Raw genomic sequence first — 22,622 nt, forward strand, 5'->3', positions numbered from 1 at the left:
TCAGAGAGCCATCTGCTCCGAATTAAGCAATCGTGGTGTGATCGGCAGCCGCAGAGCTCTATGGATGTTGTCCATTTACTCTACTTCTTTCATTATTCCTCTCCGTCTGACAGGAATCGTATGGGTTAGTTCTCGTAATATGACCATGGGAGCCTCTCCCCGCCGCCCCCTTCTATCATTATATTGTTGAACCCCTGAATCAGTCCTGATGTTTATCGACAGTCTGACTCACCACCACACACACGGACACAGTTGTACGCCTGCCCCTCCCCCGCGCAAGAAGTCTGATGGTCCGTTACTGTGTAACACACACACACACACATACACATACATACACACACACACACACACGCGCAGTGAGATGCTCTTCTTTCGAGCTTGATTCCTATAATCTGCTAAGTACCACTTCTCTGCCAAGATTCTGTGGCCTGCAAGGCTGTGTGTGTCCTGGCTGAGGAGTCGAGGAGTTGAGTTGCTCTTCTGGTATCATCTCTAAAGGTCGGCTGTAAAGTCATCTCCTCTGTGACGCAGTGTTGTCTGATCGCTGCATCATGTCTGCTGTGTGTTATATCTTTCTGTATGCAGCCATGAAGGCTCAGTTCTTCCGCTTGATTTTGTCTCCTCCGTGCTGCAGTGAGTCTGGATATGTTCCTTAAATTCACGTTTTTTGTGGGTTTCACTTTTCTCTTCTTCAACTAGTTAACACAACTGTGTCAACACAACTGTGTCAGCCTGTCTCCCAGCTTCCATGTCATATTTTTCTTGAGGTGGAATCTGGAGCAGAAGAGAGTACCCGACTAAACTTCCTGCCTTTGTCTGTGTGGTCTGCTCGGGACACGTGTGCAGATGTTTCTTCTGTACTATTTACTTAAATTGTTCTAGATAATTAAACGATGAATTCAATTATTTCATTTTTTTTCTTCCCGAAAGTCATTTGAGATGATTTCCATGGAGCTTGAATTGTAACTTTTGTTTATTATATGTACTCATCTGAGCCTCACTAAAAAAAGGCTGTAGGGTAAAACTTCCCTGAGTGAAATGTAAACCGATGTGGTGCCCAGTCGGAGCGCAGATTCTTTTCCATCAGCCCCTTTCCACATAAATTAAACAGACTGAGAGCCCTCTAAGGTCACGACCCCTGGGAAAGTGACCTATAAGCCCCAGAGAAGCATGGGTCCCGATATGTTTGCCTGTCTCCAGCTCCAGCATGTGTAGAAACCAGGACTAATTTATCCCACATGCGTGTCTTGTTAAAATACTGCCGCCGCCGCCACAGAGCAAGGCAATGTGCTGCCTTAAGATTTACCCGACGTGTAACTCAAGCCTGAGTCGCCTCTTTAACTTCACTTTATTTGCGTGCGTGTTGTGTTTCAGCCCACGTTGACAACAAGGAGCAGTATGTTGAGCTGCTGGAGAACCTGGGGAACAGCCACCTGACCCAGGACAACAACGAAGTCTCCACAGGGTTCCTCAACCTGGCTGTGTTCACCAGAGAGGTCACGGCCCTCTTCAAAAACCTGGTGAGGGAAGAGAAAACGTGATGGTTTAGATTATCGTCCAGTGTTTTGTTTTTCATGAATCACTCGCTCAAAAGGACTGACTCACCATGTTTTTGAATTGTCTACACTCATTCCCAGAAATGGGGCTCCATAGGGAGACATCAGTGTGTTATAGAGTGTGTGCATGTGAGTGTTTGCTCATATTGCAAGAGATAAGGATAAGGGCCACCTGTAACATGTGGAATATGGTTACCTGCTTTGCTTATTTGCTTTTTCTATGTTTCAGGTGCAAAACCTCAACAACATCATGGCATTTCCTTTGGAAAATGTGCTGAAGTCAGAACTCCGGGACAGCAGACTAGTGAGTCTCGATGTTATTATAAATGTATTAAATAGTAATAAATTGCTGGCTTAACTGTTATTAGAACACCACACCTGTAGTACACCAGTCTGTAATGTCCACTGATGTGATGTTTTATAGTTTTTATTTGGGAACATGAACAGCAAAGACATATCCTCATCAATAAATCATAGCTTCTCAAAACGGACAAAACAAAAACACCTTTTTTGATATTGATGTTACAATATTTTAGAGATATTATTAAGAATTCTAGAAGAAACATGTCTGGCCTTTAATTGAAATTATATTAAATAAAGTTATTGCCAAGCTCTACAGTGAATAAAGAAGCACTTTTCAAGATATTTATATATCTATATATATAATCACAATGTAAAATCAGTGTCATGGTGGATTTCCTCATAAAGCAGGTAATCCTGCCTGTCTTTATCTTGGATGCAGCTGAGCCTATAAGACGTGGGATAAATTGAGGCTGTTCATGCAGATTAATGAGTAAGGCGGAGTAGTGTCCCAACACTGTACCGCTCTGTCTCGCTCGTATTTGTCCTTTTGTTTTGCTTTGCTGGCAGATTAGTGAGTAATAACAAGTCGATGCTTCAGTCACTGAACATTGCTCCACTGTAACTGCGAAACGAGACAACGTGCTCCTGGAATCTGGTTTAGCCAGATAGCCGACTAGTTAGCATAATGTGAGTAACCGTGGCGTCCCGTCTGGCTCTATTCGGATCCACGCCGATAATCACCAGTTGACCCGACTGCATGTGGACGAGTGACCATATTAACTCTTCTCTTGTCTTCTCTACAGGAGCTCAAGAAACAGATGGAGAAGAGTTGGAAGGAGTATGACGTGAAAATGTAATTAACCACACACTTAACTTGTTACCTCGCCTTCGCGCGGCGACGTTGTGCGTCTGTGGTCGACTTCTTCACCGTGAAGCCGGATTGCTTCACGAGATAAAAAGGAATTGGAGCCGAAGGAGAATCACGTGGCACATATTCAGTTCTCGCTAGAGTGAGGTTAATATGATGATAGTTCACTCCCCAAGGCCTTTATCCATTACTGTGCTATTAAATAATCTGAGGTTTTGCACTTTGCATCGATGGGCAGTGTTGCGAAGGGTTTTATTACTCCGATGCTTCCCTTCATCCAACTGACTTTATCTTCTTCTCTCTATGAGGAAGGTGATTGAGTCAGAGGAATAAAATGCTCGGAAGGTTAATCATTACAGAAAAAGAGAGTTGAGCAGACGGGCCAAATAATAGTGACGTAAATGGTACACATGATTCTTTCTTCCTTTTGCTCTTTTGCTCCCCTCCCCCCCCCCTCTTCAGAGGGAAGCTCGAGAAGGAGAAGACCCGGCAGCTGGGTCTGATCAAGGCCGAGGGATCGGACGGCGGGGAGGACATGGAGAGGGAGAGGCGGACCTTTCAGCTGCAGATGTGTGAGGTGAGGGATTAGTGCCAGTCACAACACCGGAGCCAGACACCTCTCCCATACCTGAAGTCCTGATTTAGTTCACATGGGTGGTCTGTTTGTGGATTCCACGGTCGGCTGCACGGCGAGGGTCCATCCCTTCTGCGTTTCTCCAGTGTTTCCTGCGATGGAAAAAACACGTTTTAGAAAGACATCCGTGAGTTCCAGAGGAGCTTGGTTCTACACATCAGAAAGGCGGATGAAAACCGCGTGTATTGCTCTGCCAGTGCCGGTACATGCAGCCTCAGCTTCATGCGTTAGTACTGCACATGTAGCTGGGGGAAATCCTGAAGAAAAAAAAAAAGTAATCCTGACTGAAACCAGCTGTTGAGACAAAGAGGAGAGGCAGGGAAAGTGTAAACTTCCACTTGATGTAAACTGCTCCAACTCCCCGTCTCGTTGTGCTTGTGCTCCTTTCTCTCCCACTGCATACATGGAAACACTCTGAAGACTACAGAAACATACAAGGGACAGAAGCCCTTCAATGAGCCTGTCTCTGAAGCAAAGAGGTTTTCAATTCAGTTCAATTCAGTTCATTTGTAGAGCCCATTTTCACAAATGACAAATTCCCCAGTAATTTGCTTTACAATCTGTACATATAGACATCCCTGACCTTTGACCTCACATCGGATCAGGAACAACTCCCAAACAGCTCTTCACGGGGATAAAAAGTGAAGACCCCTTGAGGAGAGAACAGAGGAGGATCCCTCTCCAGGATGGACAGGTGTCATAGATGTCATGTGACCAGAAGGAATCATTACACACAAGTTAAAACACAGGAACAACACAATGAATATGACAGAGTGGATGAAGAGTTGGTAGTCGGCATATTCCACCATCCAGACCTCCACGGTCCATCAGATGGAGGTAGAGAGGAGGAGTGGGCGGAGTCTCAGCAGTGGGCGGAGTCTCAGCAGGGCCAAGAGAGAATCTTTTTAGAGAGAATGTTGTCATTCTGTCCACGCAGAGACTCTATGTGTCTGTGTTATTCCACATCAACGTCAATAATCTGAAGAATTGTCCGAGAAAGTAAGGAGCTACAAAAAGTTCAACACAGAATATTAGATGATGTATAGTTGAGGTTAAATCGTGAAGTGGCAATTAAGATTTCAGTTCGGGGTCATTTGGCGACCTCCTTTTTACTGGTTGTAACTGCAAATTATCTTTTAATACTACAGGTTCCAGAATGCTTGAGACAGTAAATTAAACTAATGTTTTAATAAAGTAGTCAGGCAATAATTGGCTTTTTTCCATCATACTGTGAGGAACCGTGATTAGATTTTCTGCTGAAACGGCGGGAGTGAAAGAGGTCGGTTACCTCGCTGACGAGTCTGAGGTTTGCCGACTGGCCGGCAGCCGTTCATCTCACGGCGGCTGCTTTCTGTTCCTCCTGCAATATCTCAAACGACGGTTTTGTTAGGTTGTAATAGTTTATTTTGATTTTGTAGTCTTGAGCTTTAAATTAATACATATAGAAAGATATTATAATAGGAAATATTAGGGAGAATATTTTTATTATGAATGAAGCATAGGGGTATAATGTTTACTCTGTGCAAATGATTAATGTAAATGGCAAGAAGTAATGAATGTTCATGAGACTGAATGTTAGTTAGTATTTCAGATTGTCGAAGCCGGTTGAAGCCGTGAAGTGACTTTCAGACAATAACAGACGGGACTTTTATTGTGAAAATATTTGTTTAGTGACTTGACCGGAAGTGATGTTTTGACCCGGGGGTCGTGACCTTTGACCCCTCCATTTTGATAGCCGACTTTTATCCAACAGGAAGGTGTTAGAGGCTGAACTACCTTTGAGAGGAGCTGATTGGCTGATTCTGGGACTAAGACTCTGGACTGGGGGAAGATGGTTCTCTTTGGTCTTGACCCGGGTCCTTCAGGCTGGTTCCTGTTGAGCCGGATCACCACGAAACCCACGACCCTGAGCCTCCATTGTGTGTTCACACTTCTTAACATTAAATATTGTTAACCTCAATTCACGCCATCCGGAGCCTGATGTCCATCACCTGCCAAGTGCCCAGTTTCAGTTCCTCTTATAGTTTCCATTTTGTTTATATCTACATGTCTGAGGACCGATAGCGGCCAGTGTCAAGTCCACCGACCAACGCATTGCATCCGCTTCAGAGTGAACTCGTGTCTCCATGGATCCTTCCGGCCTTTCCGTGGAGAGCTGCCACTGAAAAGTCTTTGTTTGTGCTTTCAGTATCTTTTGAAGATCCAGGAGCTCAAGGTGCGGCAGGGTCCTGATCTTCTCCAGAGCCTCATCAAATATTTCCAGGCCCAGCTCAGGTCAGTCTCAGCCGATGTCACCCGACTATTTTTATTTTATTACCGTATTGTAATTTTGTTCAAGATGTGAAATAAGAAATATAAATACTTTTCCCTGGCCTGAAAAACATGGATTTCATTTCTACCTCAGAGGTTTTTTTTCTAAAAAGTTGAGGTTCATAAATTTTTCTTTTACCTTCAATTATTGCTTTTGTTAACCATCAACCTATTCTCATCATAACAATAGTTTTATGTGGGGAGGGAGTTGCTTACACAGCTTTAGCATGTGATGTTTTGGTTGGTGTGCATTCGGATATCTGGACTGTCACACAATCATGACTCAGCATCTGTTCCTCCTCTGCTCTCAGTTTCTTTCAGGACGGGCTGAAAGCTGCAGAGAATCTCACTCCCTTTATCGAGAAGCTCGCCGCTTCCGTCCACACGGTAAACACCCAGCTGCCGCCGGCGTGTTAATCATCTCTTGTCTGCAAACACTATTGTTATTATCCAGCTTTGTGATGGTTTCAGAAGAATATTCGTGATGATAAAGAGGTCAAAGGTCACGGTCTGTGGTAACTGCTGTTGCTCCGACTGCCTCGAACTCATGTTTCACAATTTACAAAGCGCATGCACGCACGGCGTGTCCATATTTATGTTATCATACCGCCCTTTACTTGTTTTCTTCATTGGTCAGCCGATTCTCCGTCACAGGAGGTCAAACTGTGTTTAAGAAGGCAGTAAAGCTCTCGCTGTAAGTCACGGTATGTTTTACGACCTCCTATAGCAATCTGTTCCTCTCTCACCACAGCCTCGGTCTCTGAATCCCCTCCCCCAGCCGAACCCACAAGCAAGAGACTCTTATTGCAGCCGATTCCCAGAAATGCTTCCCTCTATTTCCAAAAGATGAAACAGAAAGCATCCCTTATTTTCATTCCTTCCCCGATGCATACCTATTTCTCCGACCGCTCCGACGGGTTTCCAGTCCCTTTCCTGGAGGGAGCCCTGGAAACGGGTTGTTAACCGTGACGCCAAGAACGTTAGAGGCTTTTCTGGTTGTGCACAGGCAGAACAGAGGCCCGTTCAGACATGCCAGACCTCTCCGCCTTCAGGAGGAAATCCAGACAAAATCTGTGTTATGGTTCCCTGAAAAAATGCTGAGATATTTCAGTTAAACAGACTTATGTACCATAAAAGACTAGTTTCTCTCTGCTGCTGCTTTATTGCAAAATGCATAACCTCCAAGGGCGACACGCCCCGGTCCTGAGCTCTGTTCTGCATTATTTAGGCCATTGTACAAAGCTCTCGTGTTATTCCACACCCAATTCTTGGAACAAAAAAAACCCTGGATATGATAAAACACAAACACATGTTGGTCTTGCATTGATAATTTTGAATATTTCTGCAATTGTACAAACAGACTTTTGTGGTGTGTGTTTGTAGGTGCGCGTGGATCAGGATGAGGAGGTGAAACAGCTCACCCAGTTGAGGGATTCTCTACGATTACTTCTGCAAGTGGAAGGGAAAGAGGTATGCTTATTTATAATGTCTCTTTGCTTTTACACGTTGTATATAAAGTCCCGTAAATGTGCAGATTTAATATCTTCAGTTCTAAATGTGGGCTCTGAAATGTCTGGCAGCAGGCGGCTTTAATTGCTACTTGAAGCTATCGGATTACTTTGACTCTCCACGCTTGTTTTACATTTTCTGAGCTGGCTTCAAGCTTTTGAAGTAAAGTCCTAAATCTGTGTTTGAATCCTAGGAGTATCTGAACAGGAAGAACTCTGGCAATGGGTATAGCATCCACCAACCACAGGGCAACAAGAAGTACGGGACGGAGAAATCTGGCTTCCTGCTCAAGAAGAGTGATGGGTGTGTACGATCAACAGTCAGGGTCTACATGTCGGGTCTCAGACATTATAAGACACGTTTTTTATTAGAATAGAAAACACATGGGGAAAAAAGGATGTGCACAACATCAAAAAGCTTTAAAGCCGATACATAATCATGTAATTTAATGTGCCATAGATCAATAATATAATCATTATTGTTTAATCAAAAACGTCTGGGGAAGAGAAAGCGAGTGAGAGAGAGAGAGAGAGAGAGAGAGAATGAGAGAGAGAGAGAGAGTGAGAGTATTCATACTGTGGCTACACACCTGGTCCTCATTATTGTTGTCGGATGAAGATTCAAGCGGGGCCCCTCCTGTGGAACCTATTGGCACTCACCAGCTGAACGGATCCAGCTTTTGCAACACACACACACACACACACACACACACACACACACACAGAGAGCTTGATTACAGTATGATAAGGAGAGGGGATGTGGTTCCCTCTGGCCTCTGACTCAACAGAAGATGTTCTCAGCCATTTGAACTGATTCAATCACGATAATGAAAACTAGAGTGAGGTGCTGTAAGCGGGCGTCGGCTTGGCCAGCACTGTGTGTGTAGATCACCGTTATGCAACGCTATCACTCTCCTGCACATAACTCATTCAGGGTGATGTCACGTCAACTGTTTGTGTATACAATCTGAATAGTCTTTTCTCGCTCTCTTTTTTTCCCCCCTTCCCTTTTGGCGTGTCAACCCTCAGGATCATGAAGGTTTGGCAGAAGAGGAAGTGTGGAGTGAAATTTGGCTGCCTGACAATTTCCCACAGCACGGTGAGGAGAAGTGGTCTACGCTGCCACCGAGCATTCACATTCAGATCAAAGTGTCTTCAGGAATGTGTCCGGCTCTCCAGCTCATGCTCACATGAGCGTCTGCGTCTCCTCTTCAGATCAATCGACCGCCAGCCAAGTTGAACCTGCTGACCTGTCAGGTGCGACCAAACCCGGACGACCGGAGGACCTTTGACCTGGTCACCCGTAGGTTCATTCTTAACATTTGACCTGGGACACTTAACCCTCCACATGTCATCATTACATACTCGTATGTGCAGTGCAGCTGTGTGGAAGCATGCCTAGTTTTGTTGTTTTTATCTTTTATTATAAGACAAAAGACAATACATAGACATAACACCTAGAGGACGACGAAACAGTGGACACGACTTCATAAAGTCAGAGTATTGAGAAAAAAGAAAGAAAGAAAAATAAATATAGAAAAATGCATGTGTACGTGTGTGTGAGCTTTAAAAAAAAAATGTTATTGTATTTTTTATTTAAAGAAACACTATACATTGATATATATGTATGAGCGTATGCATGTACGTGGAATTGAATTTAAAAATAATAATAAAATGAATTAAGATGAATTAACTAATCAATAAGACGAGTGGTGTCATGTTTGTGAAAGCATGCCTAGTTGGTCCCCACATTGATATGTTGTCTGGGATGGATGCCAGAGATTTCTCATGAATAATGTACCGTTGTGACGTGACTATGTGCTTCTATTTTTAAATTCCATCTTCTGTTGATTCTTGAGATATACTGACAACATCTCACCTCTGCTTCTCCTCCATCACAGATAATCGGTCATACCGTTTCCAGGCAGAAGACGAACAGGAATGTATGATGTAAGTGTTGAAACTGCTCTCACCTGCTAACGTAACTTTCTTACCTATTGCATTTTGTATTTGTCTAAGCAAGTTGTTGCACGTCATGCACCTTTTTATTTGAGCTCATGTCTCTCATGAGAAACGAGCACTTGGAAGAGAAGGCGGAGAAGTTTTCTGAAGATGATAATACAGAACCATGAAGATGGTCAAACAGAGGAGTATTTAGTCTGATGAGGTCCATGTGAAGAACAAGCCGGGCTGACGATACCCAAAAAGGGAGAGAAACTAAATGATGCAGAAAGAAAACACTGACTTCTAGGAGCCCACTGGGCGGGCCAGCTGCTTTGGGGTGGGACTTCTCTTTCCAGCCACAGACGGCAAGCAAGGGAGTTTTGTGATGTGGTGATTGAGGGTGGGGGGGGGTCCCTGTCCCTTACTCTTCCCGCGTGGGGGGGGCCTCCGGGCAGATTTAGTGATGATTACCTTCGCATTGAAAATGCGGAAGGTTATGTTTTGATCTCCGTGTATTTATTTATTTATTTGTATGTGTGTTACTCGCATAATTAAAAAAGTATTAAACCGAATCGCATGAAATTTGGTGGGATGATTGGTTATTATCCGGGGATCATTTGATTAGATTTGGGGATCGATCGGGTCAAAGGTCAAGGTCAAGGTCATGAAAAGGTCAAAATCTTCTTTTTACCATAGCGCGGTCAATTTCTATCCAATTGGCATGCAACTAATGCCAAAATGTTAATAATTCAATGCCCAATCTTGTGATATGCGTAGGTATGCGCTCTACCGAGTGCCCGTTCTAGTTCTTTGATGTGATGCGCTGTGTGTTTGTGAGTGAAGGAACGGAGAGAGATGATTATGGGTTGAAGGGAAATGAAGAACCGGAGCTTCACGAAGAACGCGAGATGCGGTTTGAGAGCTCGAGAAAGTGAGAAAGTGAGAGTGATGATGACTTATCACTCGGCTGCTGAGCAAAGACACACGCGAAACACATGGTGGACCACTTCCCATCGGCGAGGGAAAAGACTGAAATGATTCATCTTTTCTTTTCCCTTGGTGACACACACACTCTGTGGACATCGGGCCAATAAACCAACATCTTTTATTGACTTGTTGTTTTCTGTGCGTCTGTGCCCCTGTCCTTCAGTTGGGTGTCGGTGCTGCAGAACAGCAAGGAGGAGGCCCTGAACACAGCGCTGGTGGGCGACCAGCTCCACCTCCAGGACAGCGGGCTCCAGGAGCTCTCCCGGGGAATCATCGCAGAGCTTCGGCACATGCCCGGCAACGAGGCCTGCGCCGACTGTGGAGCACCGGGTCAGTGTTGACGATGATCAGAAACGAACAGCTGACCACTCTCATTTATTTTATGCGCCCGACAATATGCACAAACATTCATCAATTCAAGCTGTGTTTTCGTGGGTTTCGCAATCTCTTGACTTCTTTGTGTCCGTATCTCAGATCCAACGTGGCTGTCCACCAATTTGGGCATCCTGACCTGCATCGAGTGCTCTGGCATCCACAGAGAGCTGGGTGTCCACTACTCCAGGATCCAGTCCCTCACCCTGGACCTACTGAGCACCTCGGAGCTTCTGGTACTAAATGCACAACAATACTCAACAATTCACACACAAATAGACAAAGTCCATGTTGTATCATCAGGATTTACTGATTGGACTTCATGGTGACGCCGACCTTTCATTGAAATGCTTTAACGTCACAACTTTGTCCCTTCAGTTGGCCGTCAGTATTGGCAACACCAGATTCAATGACGTCATGGAGGCCGGCCTTCCAGATGACTCCGTCAAACCGTTGCCACAAAGTGACATGTGAGGCCCTGATTTTTGTTTTTTAAATTTTTATTTATTTATATTTTATTAGTGTTCAGAGTCTCACATACACATATTTCAATCTTTCCGATTCTATGTATAAAGAGAAGTTAAAAAAACACCAAAAAAACCACACCACAGGAACAAAACTATAAATAAAGCAGGGAGAAATCATTTTCCATACAGTAAAGAAATACAGTCAGGCCGTTTATCTGTGACATAGTTGCACCACTTTTGCCAGCGCTTAAGAAATGTCTCCATTCTTTGGTCAACATGACCCTGATCTATGTTTAGCTCACAATCTGACTGCAGCAATACGAAACCATTTGGTGACGTGTATCCGTCGTCAACACGTGTTCATTCACCCACCAGGAACGCCAGGAAGGAGTACATCGTGGCGAAGTACGCCGAGCGCCGGTACGTCCTGCGGAGAGAAGACGCCGACCCCGGCCGGCTGCACGAGGCCGTGAGGAGTCACGACCTCGCCGCTCTCCTCCAGCTCTACGCCGAGGGAGCCGACGTCTCCAAACCGCTGACCCCGCCCGACGGACCGGTGAGGATCGTTGCCACGGCGACATTTCCACGCCGACCTGTGAATTCATACAACCGCCTGACGAATTTAAACTCCCACAGATGTCTGGAGACGAGACAAGAGTTTTATTACTGTGTGTGTGTGTGTGTGTGTGTGTGTGTGTGTGTGTGTGTGTGTGTGTGTGTGTGTGTGTGTGTGTGTGTGTGTGTGTGTGTGTGTGTGTGTGTGTGTGTGTGTGTGTGTGTGTGTGTGTGTGTGTGTGTGTGTGTGTGTGTGTGTGTGTGTGTGTGTGTGTGTGTGTGTGTGTGTGGCCAACAAAACCTTTTTTTTGTGGAATCGGTGCTTCAGGGCATTACATGAGTACAAAAGCAGAGATATGTAGAAACAGGAGATGATAATGAAAAGGTCATGAGCTTTGAAAGGTGGGTGATGACACGGGTTTGTCTGTCACGATTAAGAGGCAGCATATTGTTATCCTTAACCTGTTGATAAAGGGTAACTCTGGAGTTCATACACTCATCCTTTAGCAGACCATCTGTCCATCTGCTCATCCAACCCATCATGGCCTCTACACACAGCAACACACGCATACTGTACAAGCAACCAGTCTTTAAAACGTAAAACCACGACGACACCGACCAAATACCAACGTTCAACGCACAAGATCTCTCGACTAGCACAGGTGCTCGTTTCATAGAATGCTGGAGACAAGTTAAAGGTGGACGTTACAGGATTAGCACAGATGCTACAGGAAATCCTGTGTTGGCATATGCACTATTAATATGGCAGTGGGATGATGGGCTGTATTTCGGATGAATGACCTGCATCGTGACACGGCGCCCGCCTCCACACGGAGGAGCAATGTTTCAAAACGTTTCTATCATCTTCATGTCATTTTAGGACTTTGAAGAAAGAAAAAAATAGAATCAAATCCTAGAAGTGTTGACAAAAATGCCACAGCGGACAGAGTGGAGGAGTGTGGAGCGTTACAGCATGTGAAGAATGTGATAATTGTCCTCTCGTGTGCACGAGCCATGTGGGCGGGTCACCCGGAGGCCCTCCCATCTCTTCTGGCCTCCGCTTCAATCGACCCCCTTTTTTTTTCTTCTCTCTCCTCATCCACTCGTCTTTGCCGTCTCTCCTCAACGCCTCGTCTCCTCCTCGTCTTTAATCACGTTGCGCCCGGCCCGTCGTGCACTTCCCGCTCGGCATCAGCACCGTGCGTCAGCGCCGACTCCGCTGTGTGCGTGTTTGTTTGTTTTTGATTGGCCCTCGTTTATTATCTCAGCTTTCAGGTCAGAGCTCAGGTCTCTCGAGAAAAAGCGAGACGAGCTGATTGAATTACGCCGGCGCTCCTCTTCCTCTCCTCTCCTTTTGCACTTCACGTAAGCAGACGATGCTTAAAGCTCAGGCGTGTTTTCACTTCATAACACGCAGACGCGAATGAGCCTCAGATCCGAGCTGCTCTCGTCATCTTGTTGCATATCTTTACTCTGATGTCAGAAACAAAGTACAGCCACTTGATGTGCCGACTGGATGAAGTGGACCGGTTTTGTAAAGATGGACGACCTTTTCTCCGCGGGTCATCGATGTGTCTTCATGCTCTGTTCCTCCCGTTTTAAGGGCATCAAAGAGACGGCGCTCCACCTGGCCGTGCGGCAGGAGGAAAGGAGCTCTCTGGCGCTCGTGGATTTCCTCTGCCAGAACAGGTCAGACTCTGACGAGTCGTCGCGGGTGATTTCTCTCTCTCTGCGTGAGGATCACTGAGCGCTTTAACCTCATGAGACTCGAGTGATATTTAACAGCTTCTGCCCGTGCTGCGTGTTCACTCCACAGCAACTGCCTGGAGAAGAGAACGGCGGAGGGAAACACGGCTCTTCACTACAGCGTCCTGCATCACAAGCCCGAGTCCCTCAAGCTGCTGCTCAAGGCGAAGGCCGCTCTGCACACAGGTCACTTCTTTTCCTCCGTTTTTCCTTTCATGTAGCGTAATAAATAAATAAATACCTAAACCATTTTCTTCTTTTAAATCTCCTGTAGTGAACTCTGCAGGAGAAACGGCCGTTGATATCGCACGGAGGCTGCAGCATGCACAGTGTGTCGAGCTGGTGAGCTCTCTCTCTCTCTCTCTCTCTCTGTGTCTGTCTGTCTCTCTCTCTCTCTGTCTCTGTCTCTCTGTGTCTCTCTCTCTGTCACTCTCTCTCTGTCTCTGTCTCTCTCTCTCATATTCAGCTTCAAGCTTTGATTCACACCTTCTAAGAACACACACACACACACACACACACACACACACACACACACACAGTAAGGAGGTAAATTCCACTGAGGTCTAAAGTTTGAACATTAAAATGTCTACCAGAAAGCCAATGCCATAAACAAAACGAGACAACTTCCACAGCTGGAAATACTACCTTAAAATAACTCCCCGTGCTGCTGAGGACTCACTCCGAGGTCAAGGAATCTTTTCCTCCTCGGCTCCCAGTGTGTATCATTTATGAACTGTTTTTATTTTCTTACCGGCCATCTGCCCTACTGAGTCCGATATGTTCTTTGATTATGCACAACCTTCTTTTACACGCTTGTGTCCAGATTGGAAAAAGGTTCCACAAATAAGCAGCTTTGAAATTCAACCCGTTTACTTTCATACGGATAATCTCTTTTGTAATATGAAATCGGCAGTGAGGTGTGGGCTTTCCTTATTGTTTCTCATGTTTTGAACATCTGCTGAACCCAAGGTCACCCTGATATGACTGATCATTTCCAGTCAGGAGGTATTTTTTGTTATTAGGTTTTGACAACTTGCAGAAGGACGTTTGATGTATGATGTTGACGTGTATATGTGTGTATATATATATATATATATATATATATTCCTGCCCTGTTTGTAACTGCCCGTTATTTATTTGTGTGCTTGTTTATGTTTTTTAGTTGGAGCTGGCCCAGAGTGGGAAGTTTAACTCTCAGATCCATGTGGATTTCATGTGGGATATCTCCCAGTCTCAGGAGTTTTATGACAGCGAGGATGACCTGGATGAGAGGGTAAACAACACACAGCCGCTCTCATTACTGGCTCTGACAAAAAAGCCCTTTATTGCCTTTTTGGGAAGAACATTAGAGCGGTTTTCCTCTGCAATCTCCTCTACTAATGAGAAAAGGGCAATAAAAAGAAATTAAACGACTAATGTTGAGCAGAAAATAGAAATTACCTCGTGCTCCTTTCCACTTTCTTCCAGGTGAGTCCTTTACCCACAAGCCGCTCTCCTCGAGCCTCAAACGGAGGCGGTGCCTTTGCCCGCTGGAGCATGGGTAATGGAGCTGGTAGTCATGCTGGGATCCGGCCATGTCAGACATATGAGAATCTAGACTTTCTCTACAATAATCCTCCAGTCAACAGCGCCCCCTCTGGAACGTCAACGCCGCCACCACTGCCAGCTAAATCCATCCTGAGAGGTGAGCGACTGCAGTGTACACAATACATGGCGGGCATCTTTATGAAGGGATCAATTTAAATAATTAATTATTACATTATTATAACATTATATAATAATTACATTATTACAAATAAAATATGTATTAATTAGATTAATACTTTACTCAGCACTTTACTTTATTTCCCCCTGTATATTTAGTATTTAGTTTTTTAGTGTTGTGTTTTATATTTATTTTCATTGATGCTCTGATGTGCAAATCAGGAATATCAACAAATAAAGGAATATCATATCATATCATAAGGTTGCATTAAATTAGATTTGGTTTACCATAATATGCACTGCTCTCAAAAAATCAATAATTGTTTGTTCAACCCGTTTCTATGATTGCAAATGTTCCAGTGTAATATTGCTTACATGGCATGACCAATGAGTGGTGCCAGTTCAACACATGTTTTTAAAGGAATGAACCTATTTAATTATATATTGTTCATTTAAATGCATATGATTTACAGTGGTGCGCTGGTTCAAATTCTTGACATTGCTTTCCCCTCCACAGGTCGCTCAGACCCCCAGATTTCCATCACAACAAAGGATGGAAACCCGCTCCTACGTCGATGCTCCGGCCCCCAGACACAGGCGAGATATCGGCCCCCCTCACCCAGCACAGAAAACCAAGGCCACGGGGCGAGACCCCCCAGGTCTCCCGTAGGACAGGGCGCTCAAAGCAGCGTCACGCCATCGTCCTCTCCGAGCTCCATCGGGCCCGTCAGGTGAGCCGGCGCGACGGCAATGTGACGACACATTTATGAAGAATATGATATATACAGGACTGTCTCAGAAAATTAGAATATTGTGATAAAGTTCTTTATTTTCTGTAATGCAATTAAAAAAACAAAAATGTCATGCATTCTGGATTCATTACAAATCAACTGAAATATTGCAAGCCTTTTATTCTTTTAATATTGCTGATTATGGCTTACAGCTTAAGAAAACTCTAAAATCCTATCTCATAAAATTTAATATTTCCTCAGACCAAGTTAAAAAAAAGATTTATAACAGCTGAGTGTTTGTCAAGGCTCAGGAAACCCTTGCAGGTGTTTCGAGTTAATTAGACAATTCAAGTGATTTGTTTAATACCCTACTAGTATACTTTTTCATGATATTCTAATATTTAGAGATAGGATATTTGAGTTTTCTTAAGCTGTAAGCCATAATCAGCAATATTAAAAGAATAAAAGGCTTGCAATATTTCAGTTGATTTGTAATGAATCCAGAATGCATGACATTTTTGTTTTTTTAATTGCATTACAGAAAATAAAGAACTTCATCACAATATTCTAATTTTCTGAGACAGTCCTGTATATGATATGATATTCCTTTATTCCTCCCACAGTGGGGAAATTTCAAAAATATATATATTTTTTCAAGAATGAAAGAAATGCAATTTAATTTGATGTCACAATATTACCATATCCTGTACATCTTTACTTACATGGATGAATACGACTTTCCAGCCGTCCTCCGCCTTGACTTAATAAAAAAGCAACTCGATATGACAAATAATTCACGACTTCTCCGCCCCGCAGTTCAGAGAAGACGACGTCGTATCGCCGGACCAACGGCGCCGGAGGCCACCAGGGGAAGTGTGGCGCGTTGTCTCCGAGCTGCGTGGGCAGCCAGGAGGAGCTCTACTGCAGCCAAGCGGGTACCGGGCCCGGCCTCGGCCCGGCTCCTGCTCCTGCTCCGGCACCGCCGCCCTCACCGACGGTGACTTGTGTCCCGCGACCCCGCAAGAACGCCATGGTAAAAAAAATCACTCGAAGCCTTTTTCCATGCGTTCAGCCTCCATTCAGGCCTTCATTATCTTATTTTTTTGATCAAATCTTTTATTGGTTTTCGAGATATGCAAAGGAAAACATGTACACATTGTACGTACACAATGGTACTCAGACAAACAAATAACAAATAAAAATAAAGAATATATATATAAATACGGGGATACATGCAAAAACCTGCTTACATATTGACATATATATGCACATACCCTAGTACACACACACACACACAATGTAAATGTACCCCCCTCCCACTGTTGGTGACGCCCACCCCCCAAATACATCTCCAGCTATTATAAAAGGGAATGTATTATATTCATAAATATATATATTATACATTCATATATATGCACACATAAGTACATATATATGTATATATACATATATATATGTCTAGATACATATATGTATATATATACATATATATATATATACATTAATACATACATATGCACACACATAAGTACAGTCATATATACATATGTGACAACCTGGTCATTTTAAGGGCAAATATTGTTGTCAGAATTGTTATTGTGTTGTCGTGTGTTAGTACCTTGCCCCATCATCCTTATTTTCTTGTTATTATTATTTTAAATGCTTTGTGTTCACTTAGAACTCACCTGCTTTCACCTGAAGTAGCTGCAGGGCGATACATGTGTTCGCCACTAGGTGGCAGTAGCGAGTTTTGCCATGACCAGCATATCACAGACAGTGACGCAGCTATTAATGTGAGTGAGTCTGTCTTGGTGTTTACAGGTGAGAAACGTACACAAGCGCCATATATAAAATAGGGTTGTGTTCGCTCGTTTTGGCGGTGATATATTTTGAGAGTTATAAAGTGTGTAGTAATTAAAGAGAAGACAGTTAATTCGCTGTTTAGCTAGCAGATGCTGATAGCGCGCTAGCGTTTCCGGTTCTGTGCTGTGACGTCGCTAGTGACTAGTGACGTCACGGAGCGCCGAAACAGAGTGTGTATATAGAAGTGATTTCCAGCAGGAATTTACTCTGTGCGTCTCACAGAGCCGCCCTGACCTGTGACAGGGTTGGCTCTGAGATTCAGAGTCGGGTGGGTGGGACGGCGATTCTCAGAAACTTCAGACTGAGATTCAATCGCCAGGAAAAAAACAAACACGAATCAAATTACTCCAAAACAAGACTAATGCTTGTAAATCAAGTTTATTCACACACATATTCACGCTACTTTGCATTAAAAAACGATATATATATTATATTATTTTTCACAGCACTAATTATATTATGTCACAATTATATATATAGTTGAATAGCAACATTCAACTATATATATATATAATTGTGACATAATATAAAACATTCCCTTAAAGCCGTGGACCCGGATGAGACGGTTCTTTCTTTAGCAGCGTGTATTCTGGCCGTTGATAGTTCCATATTCACGACATCACAGCAGCTAGCTCACCACGGGGGTTTCGTAAGAGTGTGCGGGGGACTTTTTTTTGCACTCAGTCCTTCATGTTGCACTCTTCAATTCCACTGGACTTAGTTTTTTCTGTGGAGTATAAGAAACACATATCCTGTGAGAACACAGTGGATCTAAATGTGCTGCGGGACTCTAGGAAACATCCTCCATGTGTCCCCCAGGTCTCCGGCAGCAGGCCACATCAGAAGCGCGTCAAGGCTTTAGTGGACTGCAGAGCGGTCAGTGCCGAGCAGCTCGCCTTCTTCAAAGATGAGATCATTGTGGTCACAGGCACTCATGACCCCCACTGGTGGGTAAGTGCAACTACAGCTTATTGATTTCTCTAAAAAGGTGCCCTGCTGATTTACCAGGAAGGGAATATATTTCATGGACTGTTCTTATGTGCTCATTTCATAAACATTACATCACTATTGTGCTGATATACATGATACATAGCTGTACAACGACAGTCTAATAATTAAGAAGTGGGAGAAGTGTCAATGAACTTATCTCCATGTGTGAGTCGTTAAATATTGAATGCTTAGCATTGTTAGTACTGTCTAGGTTCTTTTTCTCATTATTGGATATGTATTTGTATATATTGCTTTGCTCATTATCTTTTATGCTTCTTTAAAAGGAACATGTCCTGCGGGGATTAATTCAATTCAATTAAATTCAGTTTATTTGTATAGCCCAATTTCACAAATTACAAATTTGTCTCGGAGTGCTTTACAATCTACACACATAGACATCCCAAAAAAACCTCACATCGGAAAAAAAAAAACTCCCAAATAACCCAGGGGAAAAAAAAAAAGAAAAACCTGAGAGCAACAGGAGGATCCCTCCAGGATGATGGACACAGATAGATGTCATGTGGTGTACAGGAGACAGATTTAATAGTTAAAATATTCAATGATATGACAGAGTAATAGTTAGTAGTAGGCAGTAGTATTATGATCCGATATCCATCAGGGCTCATGGGGGCAGAGGGGAGGAGGAGGGAGTCGCAAGTGAAGTGAGTCAACAGGACAGTGAGCGAAGAGAGCAGGAATTCCCACGAGGACCTCAATGATCAGACCTCAACCTCAATGATCCATCATAGGGTCTATAGACCCCATAGGACATGAAGCCATGAGGACTGGGGAGAAAGCAGAGTTAGGGAGTGTGATTGAGAGATGAAAATTGATGAGGAGGAGAAAAAAAAAGATAGGAGGAAGGAAATAAAAGGAGGAGATAGGTGCAGCTAGCATCCTAAAGCATATCAAAGGCTGGATAGTAGACCAATAGAGGCTGAGACCAACTTGATCAAGAAACTATAAAGTCTAATCTAAGTCTAAACGTGGTGAGTCTGTGGTCCTCTCTTAGAGGGGTTGGTCTACCTCCCGGACTGAAAGAGGAAGCTGGCTCCAAACCAAATGGATAACTAAAGGCCTAGGCTCCCCTTCTCTTTTAAGTTAGGTGAACCAAGCGTGACTGGGCGCATTTAGTAGTAAGGTCTAAGTGCAATAGCTGTATGGAAGCTCCTTAAGGGAGGATGATAGGTTTAAGAGAATTAATTTTGATTCTTATTAGAAGAGGAAGAAGTGCAAGCAGTTGATGAGAGCCAGGTGCAGGAGTGAGGAGAGTGTGCATCTGTCAGAGTGATCACAGGAGCTAACGAGATAGACTATTTTGACGAGGATGAGATCATGAGACAGGACTGATTATAAGCAAGTTGAGAAATCCAGTTGCAGTAATCCAGTCTCGAAGCAATGTAACGAGCATCTTTGAATTTCTCTTGTTTTTTGTTTTGAGATATTGATTTTGATGAGATTGCGATGAGCTTTCCCGATGCTTGAACGTTGCTTTAGAAAACAAGTCGTCCAAGAAGGGGCAATGAAGATTTAAGAACAGTCAGTGGATTTGGTTGATGGCAATGCCGGATTACAGAAACCACATCTCTTGATCTCTGAGGTGAAATTGGTGCTCATACAGGATTATGTCTTAGTTTTGCATTTAATTAAGTATCTTTTTTTTGAGTGTCATCCATGTTTTATGTCTTAAGACATTGTTGAATTTTACGTTTTACTTTTTAAAGTTTTTTGAGGTTTATATATATAAGTATATGAATACAATGAAAGTATGAATTTATGTATGACAGTTTATGATATAATAGAATGTAAATAATAAAAATAAAATAAAGCCCTCCAAGCACAGAACAGGAACCTGTGATTAACGTTAGTAGTTATCGTTGCCATCAAGTACAAATACAAACTGAGATCGATCTGATAAATAGGATTAAAACAAATAAGTCTGCCAACCTGAATGCCAATCGATTTAACCAGTCGTCATGGTCAGTGTCGCAATATGAGTGTCAATGCAGTAACAAGGTCAGGAAAGACTTTGGTCAAGACAAGACCAATCTTTAGAAGGGATCTTAAAGACCAGTTGTCTAGTGCTGCCCTTGTAGTATCAGTGTTTGAATGATCCTTCTAAATTCAACAGCTGATTGAAATTTCCTTGAATGATTTTATTACTGGATTTCTACTGATTCTCAAGGAAGGAGGTTAGAGATCGGGGATGAGATCGGTCGAGCCTCGAGAGTTTACCCTGGGATCCAGAATAAAGTCAGCCACCTTCAAGAAGGTGGTAAGGAGCCTGTTGATACAGGAGTGTGATATATGGAGAGAATAGACACAGCCTTAATAAAGAGACACATATCTAAGCCAAGGATGATTGGGGGTCAACGAGATGGGGTCTAATACAGAGAGACGTCAAAGAGAAGAAAGAGAAGAAAGAGTTGATAAAGTCATTACCACTGAGGTTTATAGGAATATACAAAACCAACCCTGTGACTCTCACTCAGCCCAGAAGGCCAGACCAAGAGGACAAATTTAGGTTGCTTATATTTTTGTTTATTGGTGGCTTAAGGTTAATCTAATAGTTAAAATCTTTTGTATAAAGTTTATTAAATGTTACCACTGGGATATAGTAGGAATTTGAGCTGAAGAGAGCTGTGGGGTTCTTTAGCTGCTGGGTTGTTGTAATGAAACCTAGGGTGGTTTTATTTTTTTCTATTACTGATGAGTAATTAACTGTCTTCTTCTTAAGACTATCTATTTTTCATGTATTATGAAGAGTATCCAAACTGCGAGAGCTGCGCAGAACTGAGGCTTGTTCTAAGACAGGACAAGCAAACCCAGGAGTTCGAGTCTTCGCTTCTTCTTCGCGGGGGAGGTCAGTCCCCAGATGTTTTCCAGTCTTCTTCTTCTAGACATCTGGTGTCTTCAAATTGATGATCTGCGACCTGAGAGGCTCTCATAAAGATGAGGATTCTCAGTGAGGAAGACGGGTAGATTTAGACAAGGAGATACTCAATATCAGAGCCTGGTAGTATCCTGAATGACTAATAGAGTGTGGTAGGAAAAAAATCAAGTTAGAAGGTTGGTGTCGACATTTAGACATTCGAGTTAGAGTTGTAATTGTGTAGAAAAATATGGATTCAAATCAAGATCAAGCCTGGCAAAAGTAGTGACTGTGAGGTAATGCAGCCAAGAAAGTGAGTGGTAAGAACAAGGAGACTCGACAGAAGCTAATCCAAAAATATGGTGGATGTGGTTGGGACACCAAAATCTCAGGTCCAAACATTGCCATGAAGGCAAAGAACCTAATGAAATACAACCTCAAGAATGGAGCACAATCCTCTGATATAAATTTTGTAACAGGATAATCACAAATTCTATATAAAAAGATTGGCTTTCTCCACAGCTCTAAGAAAATTGTAATGGTGATTTTCAGAATTGTGGCGGTTGGTTGAGAACAATAATAGGCTGTAGTGTTTTCCAGGTTTCAATTGAGCAAATCCAAATGAAGCTGTTATTAATTAATAGTTGTGAGTTCACCTTTTTCATTTAGTGATTCTATATCAAAGATGGCTCGGATCATTTTCAGTTAGTATGTGCTGCAGAATAGCCTCGGTTGATATAACTCATTTAAATCATTTATTTCTTCTTCAAGGTTTGGATCTTTTATTTAATTTAGCGATAACACATAAATCCATGTACTTAATATTATTAAGTGTAGAACTGCTCTAATGTTAGAGTAGAAGATATTTAATAGAATTTTAACTTTGTATATTGCTGATTTTTTACACTGCTAATATTATAATGAGTTGTTGATCAACTTGGTGGACTGGAACCTCCTTTTCTAAAGCTTGGTTTACGATCACCTGCTCTGCCGTTGGACCTCTTCTCTAACCAAAGTCATGGGTGGGTAACTGAATGGAAGAGCAGAGAAGTTGTCAAAGCAGCTTCCTCTCTCTGCCCGGTTCCTGATCAAGACCCTGGGTTGTCATTCAACGTGGTCAGATCACAGCTCATAGAGATAGTCCGAGGAGAGTCTACGCTCACGTGAAGAAACATATTATTCTATATATTCAGATCAACGAGTTCATTTCCC

At 43.1% G+C, this 22,622-nt stretch overlaps 1 protein-coding gene across 2 annotated transcripts in view; it reads left to right on the plus strand.

Moving 5' to 3' along the window:
- Positions 1-22,622, plus strand: part of asap3 (ArfGAP with SH3 domain, ankyrin repeat and PH domain 3) — a 28,973-nt gene that overhangs the window by 3,959 nt on the left and 2,392 nt on the right. The window contains exons 3-25 of one of the 2 annotated variants that reach the window (XM_056427080.1): positions 1,375-1,520; positions 1,786-1,860; positions 2,663-2,712; positions 3,190-3,304; positions 5,550-5,635; positions 5,983-6,058; positions 7,055-7,141; positions 7,374-7,483; positions 8,209-8,278; positions 8,395-8,482; positions 9,081-9,129; positions 10,274-10,440; positions 10,585-10,718; positions 10,861-10,952; positions 11,325-11,505; positions 13,108-13,193; positions 13,321-13,436; positions 13,525-13,592; positions 14,413-14,523; positions 14,718-14,934; positions 15,472-15,685; positions 16,502-16,718; positions 18,368-18,499. In XM_056427080.1, the coding sequence (XP_056283055.1) occupies positions 1,375-1,520; positions 1,786-1,860; positions 2,663-2,712; positions 3,190-3,304; positions 5,550-5,635; positions 5,983-6,058; positions 7,055-7,141; positions 7,374-7,483; positions 8,209-8,278; positions 8,395-8,482; positions 9,081-9,129; positions 10,274-10,440; positions 10,585-10,718; positions 10,861-10,952; positions 11,325-11,505; positions 13,108-13,193; positions 13,321-13,436; positions 13,525-13,592; positions 14,413-14,523; positions 14,718-14,934; positions 15,472-15,685; positions 16,502-16,718; positions 18,368-18,499 (2,687 nt within the window). The remainder of the gene's footprint in view (positions 1-1,374; positions 1,521-1,785; positions 1,861-2,662; positions 2,713-3,189; positions 3,305-5,549; positions 5,636-5,982; positions 6,059-7,054; positions 7,142-7,373; positions 7,484-8,208; positions 8,279-8,394; positions 8,483-9,080; positions 9,130-10,273; positions 10,441-10,584; positions 10,719-10,860; positions 10,953-11,324; positions 11,506-13,107; positions 13,194-13,320; positions 13,437-13,524; positions 13,593-14,412; positions 14,524-14,717; positions 14,935-15,471; positions 15,686-16,501; positions 16,719-18,367; positions 18,500-22,622) is intronic. The other variant, XM_056427081.1, reaches the window with a different exon arrangement.

Source organism: Pseudoliparis swirei, chromosome 11 (genome assembly GCF_029220125.1).
Source record: "Pseudoliparis swirei isolate HS2019 ecotype Mariana Trench chromosome 11, NWPU_hadal_v1, whole genome shotgun sequence".
Classification (NCBI taxonomy): Eukaryota; Metazoa; Chordata; class Actinopteri; order Perciformes; family Liparidae; genus Pseudoliparis; species Pseudoliparis swirei.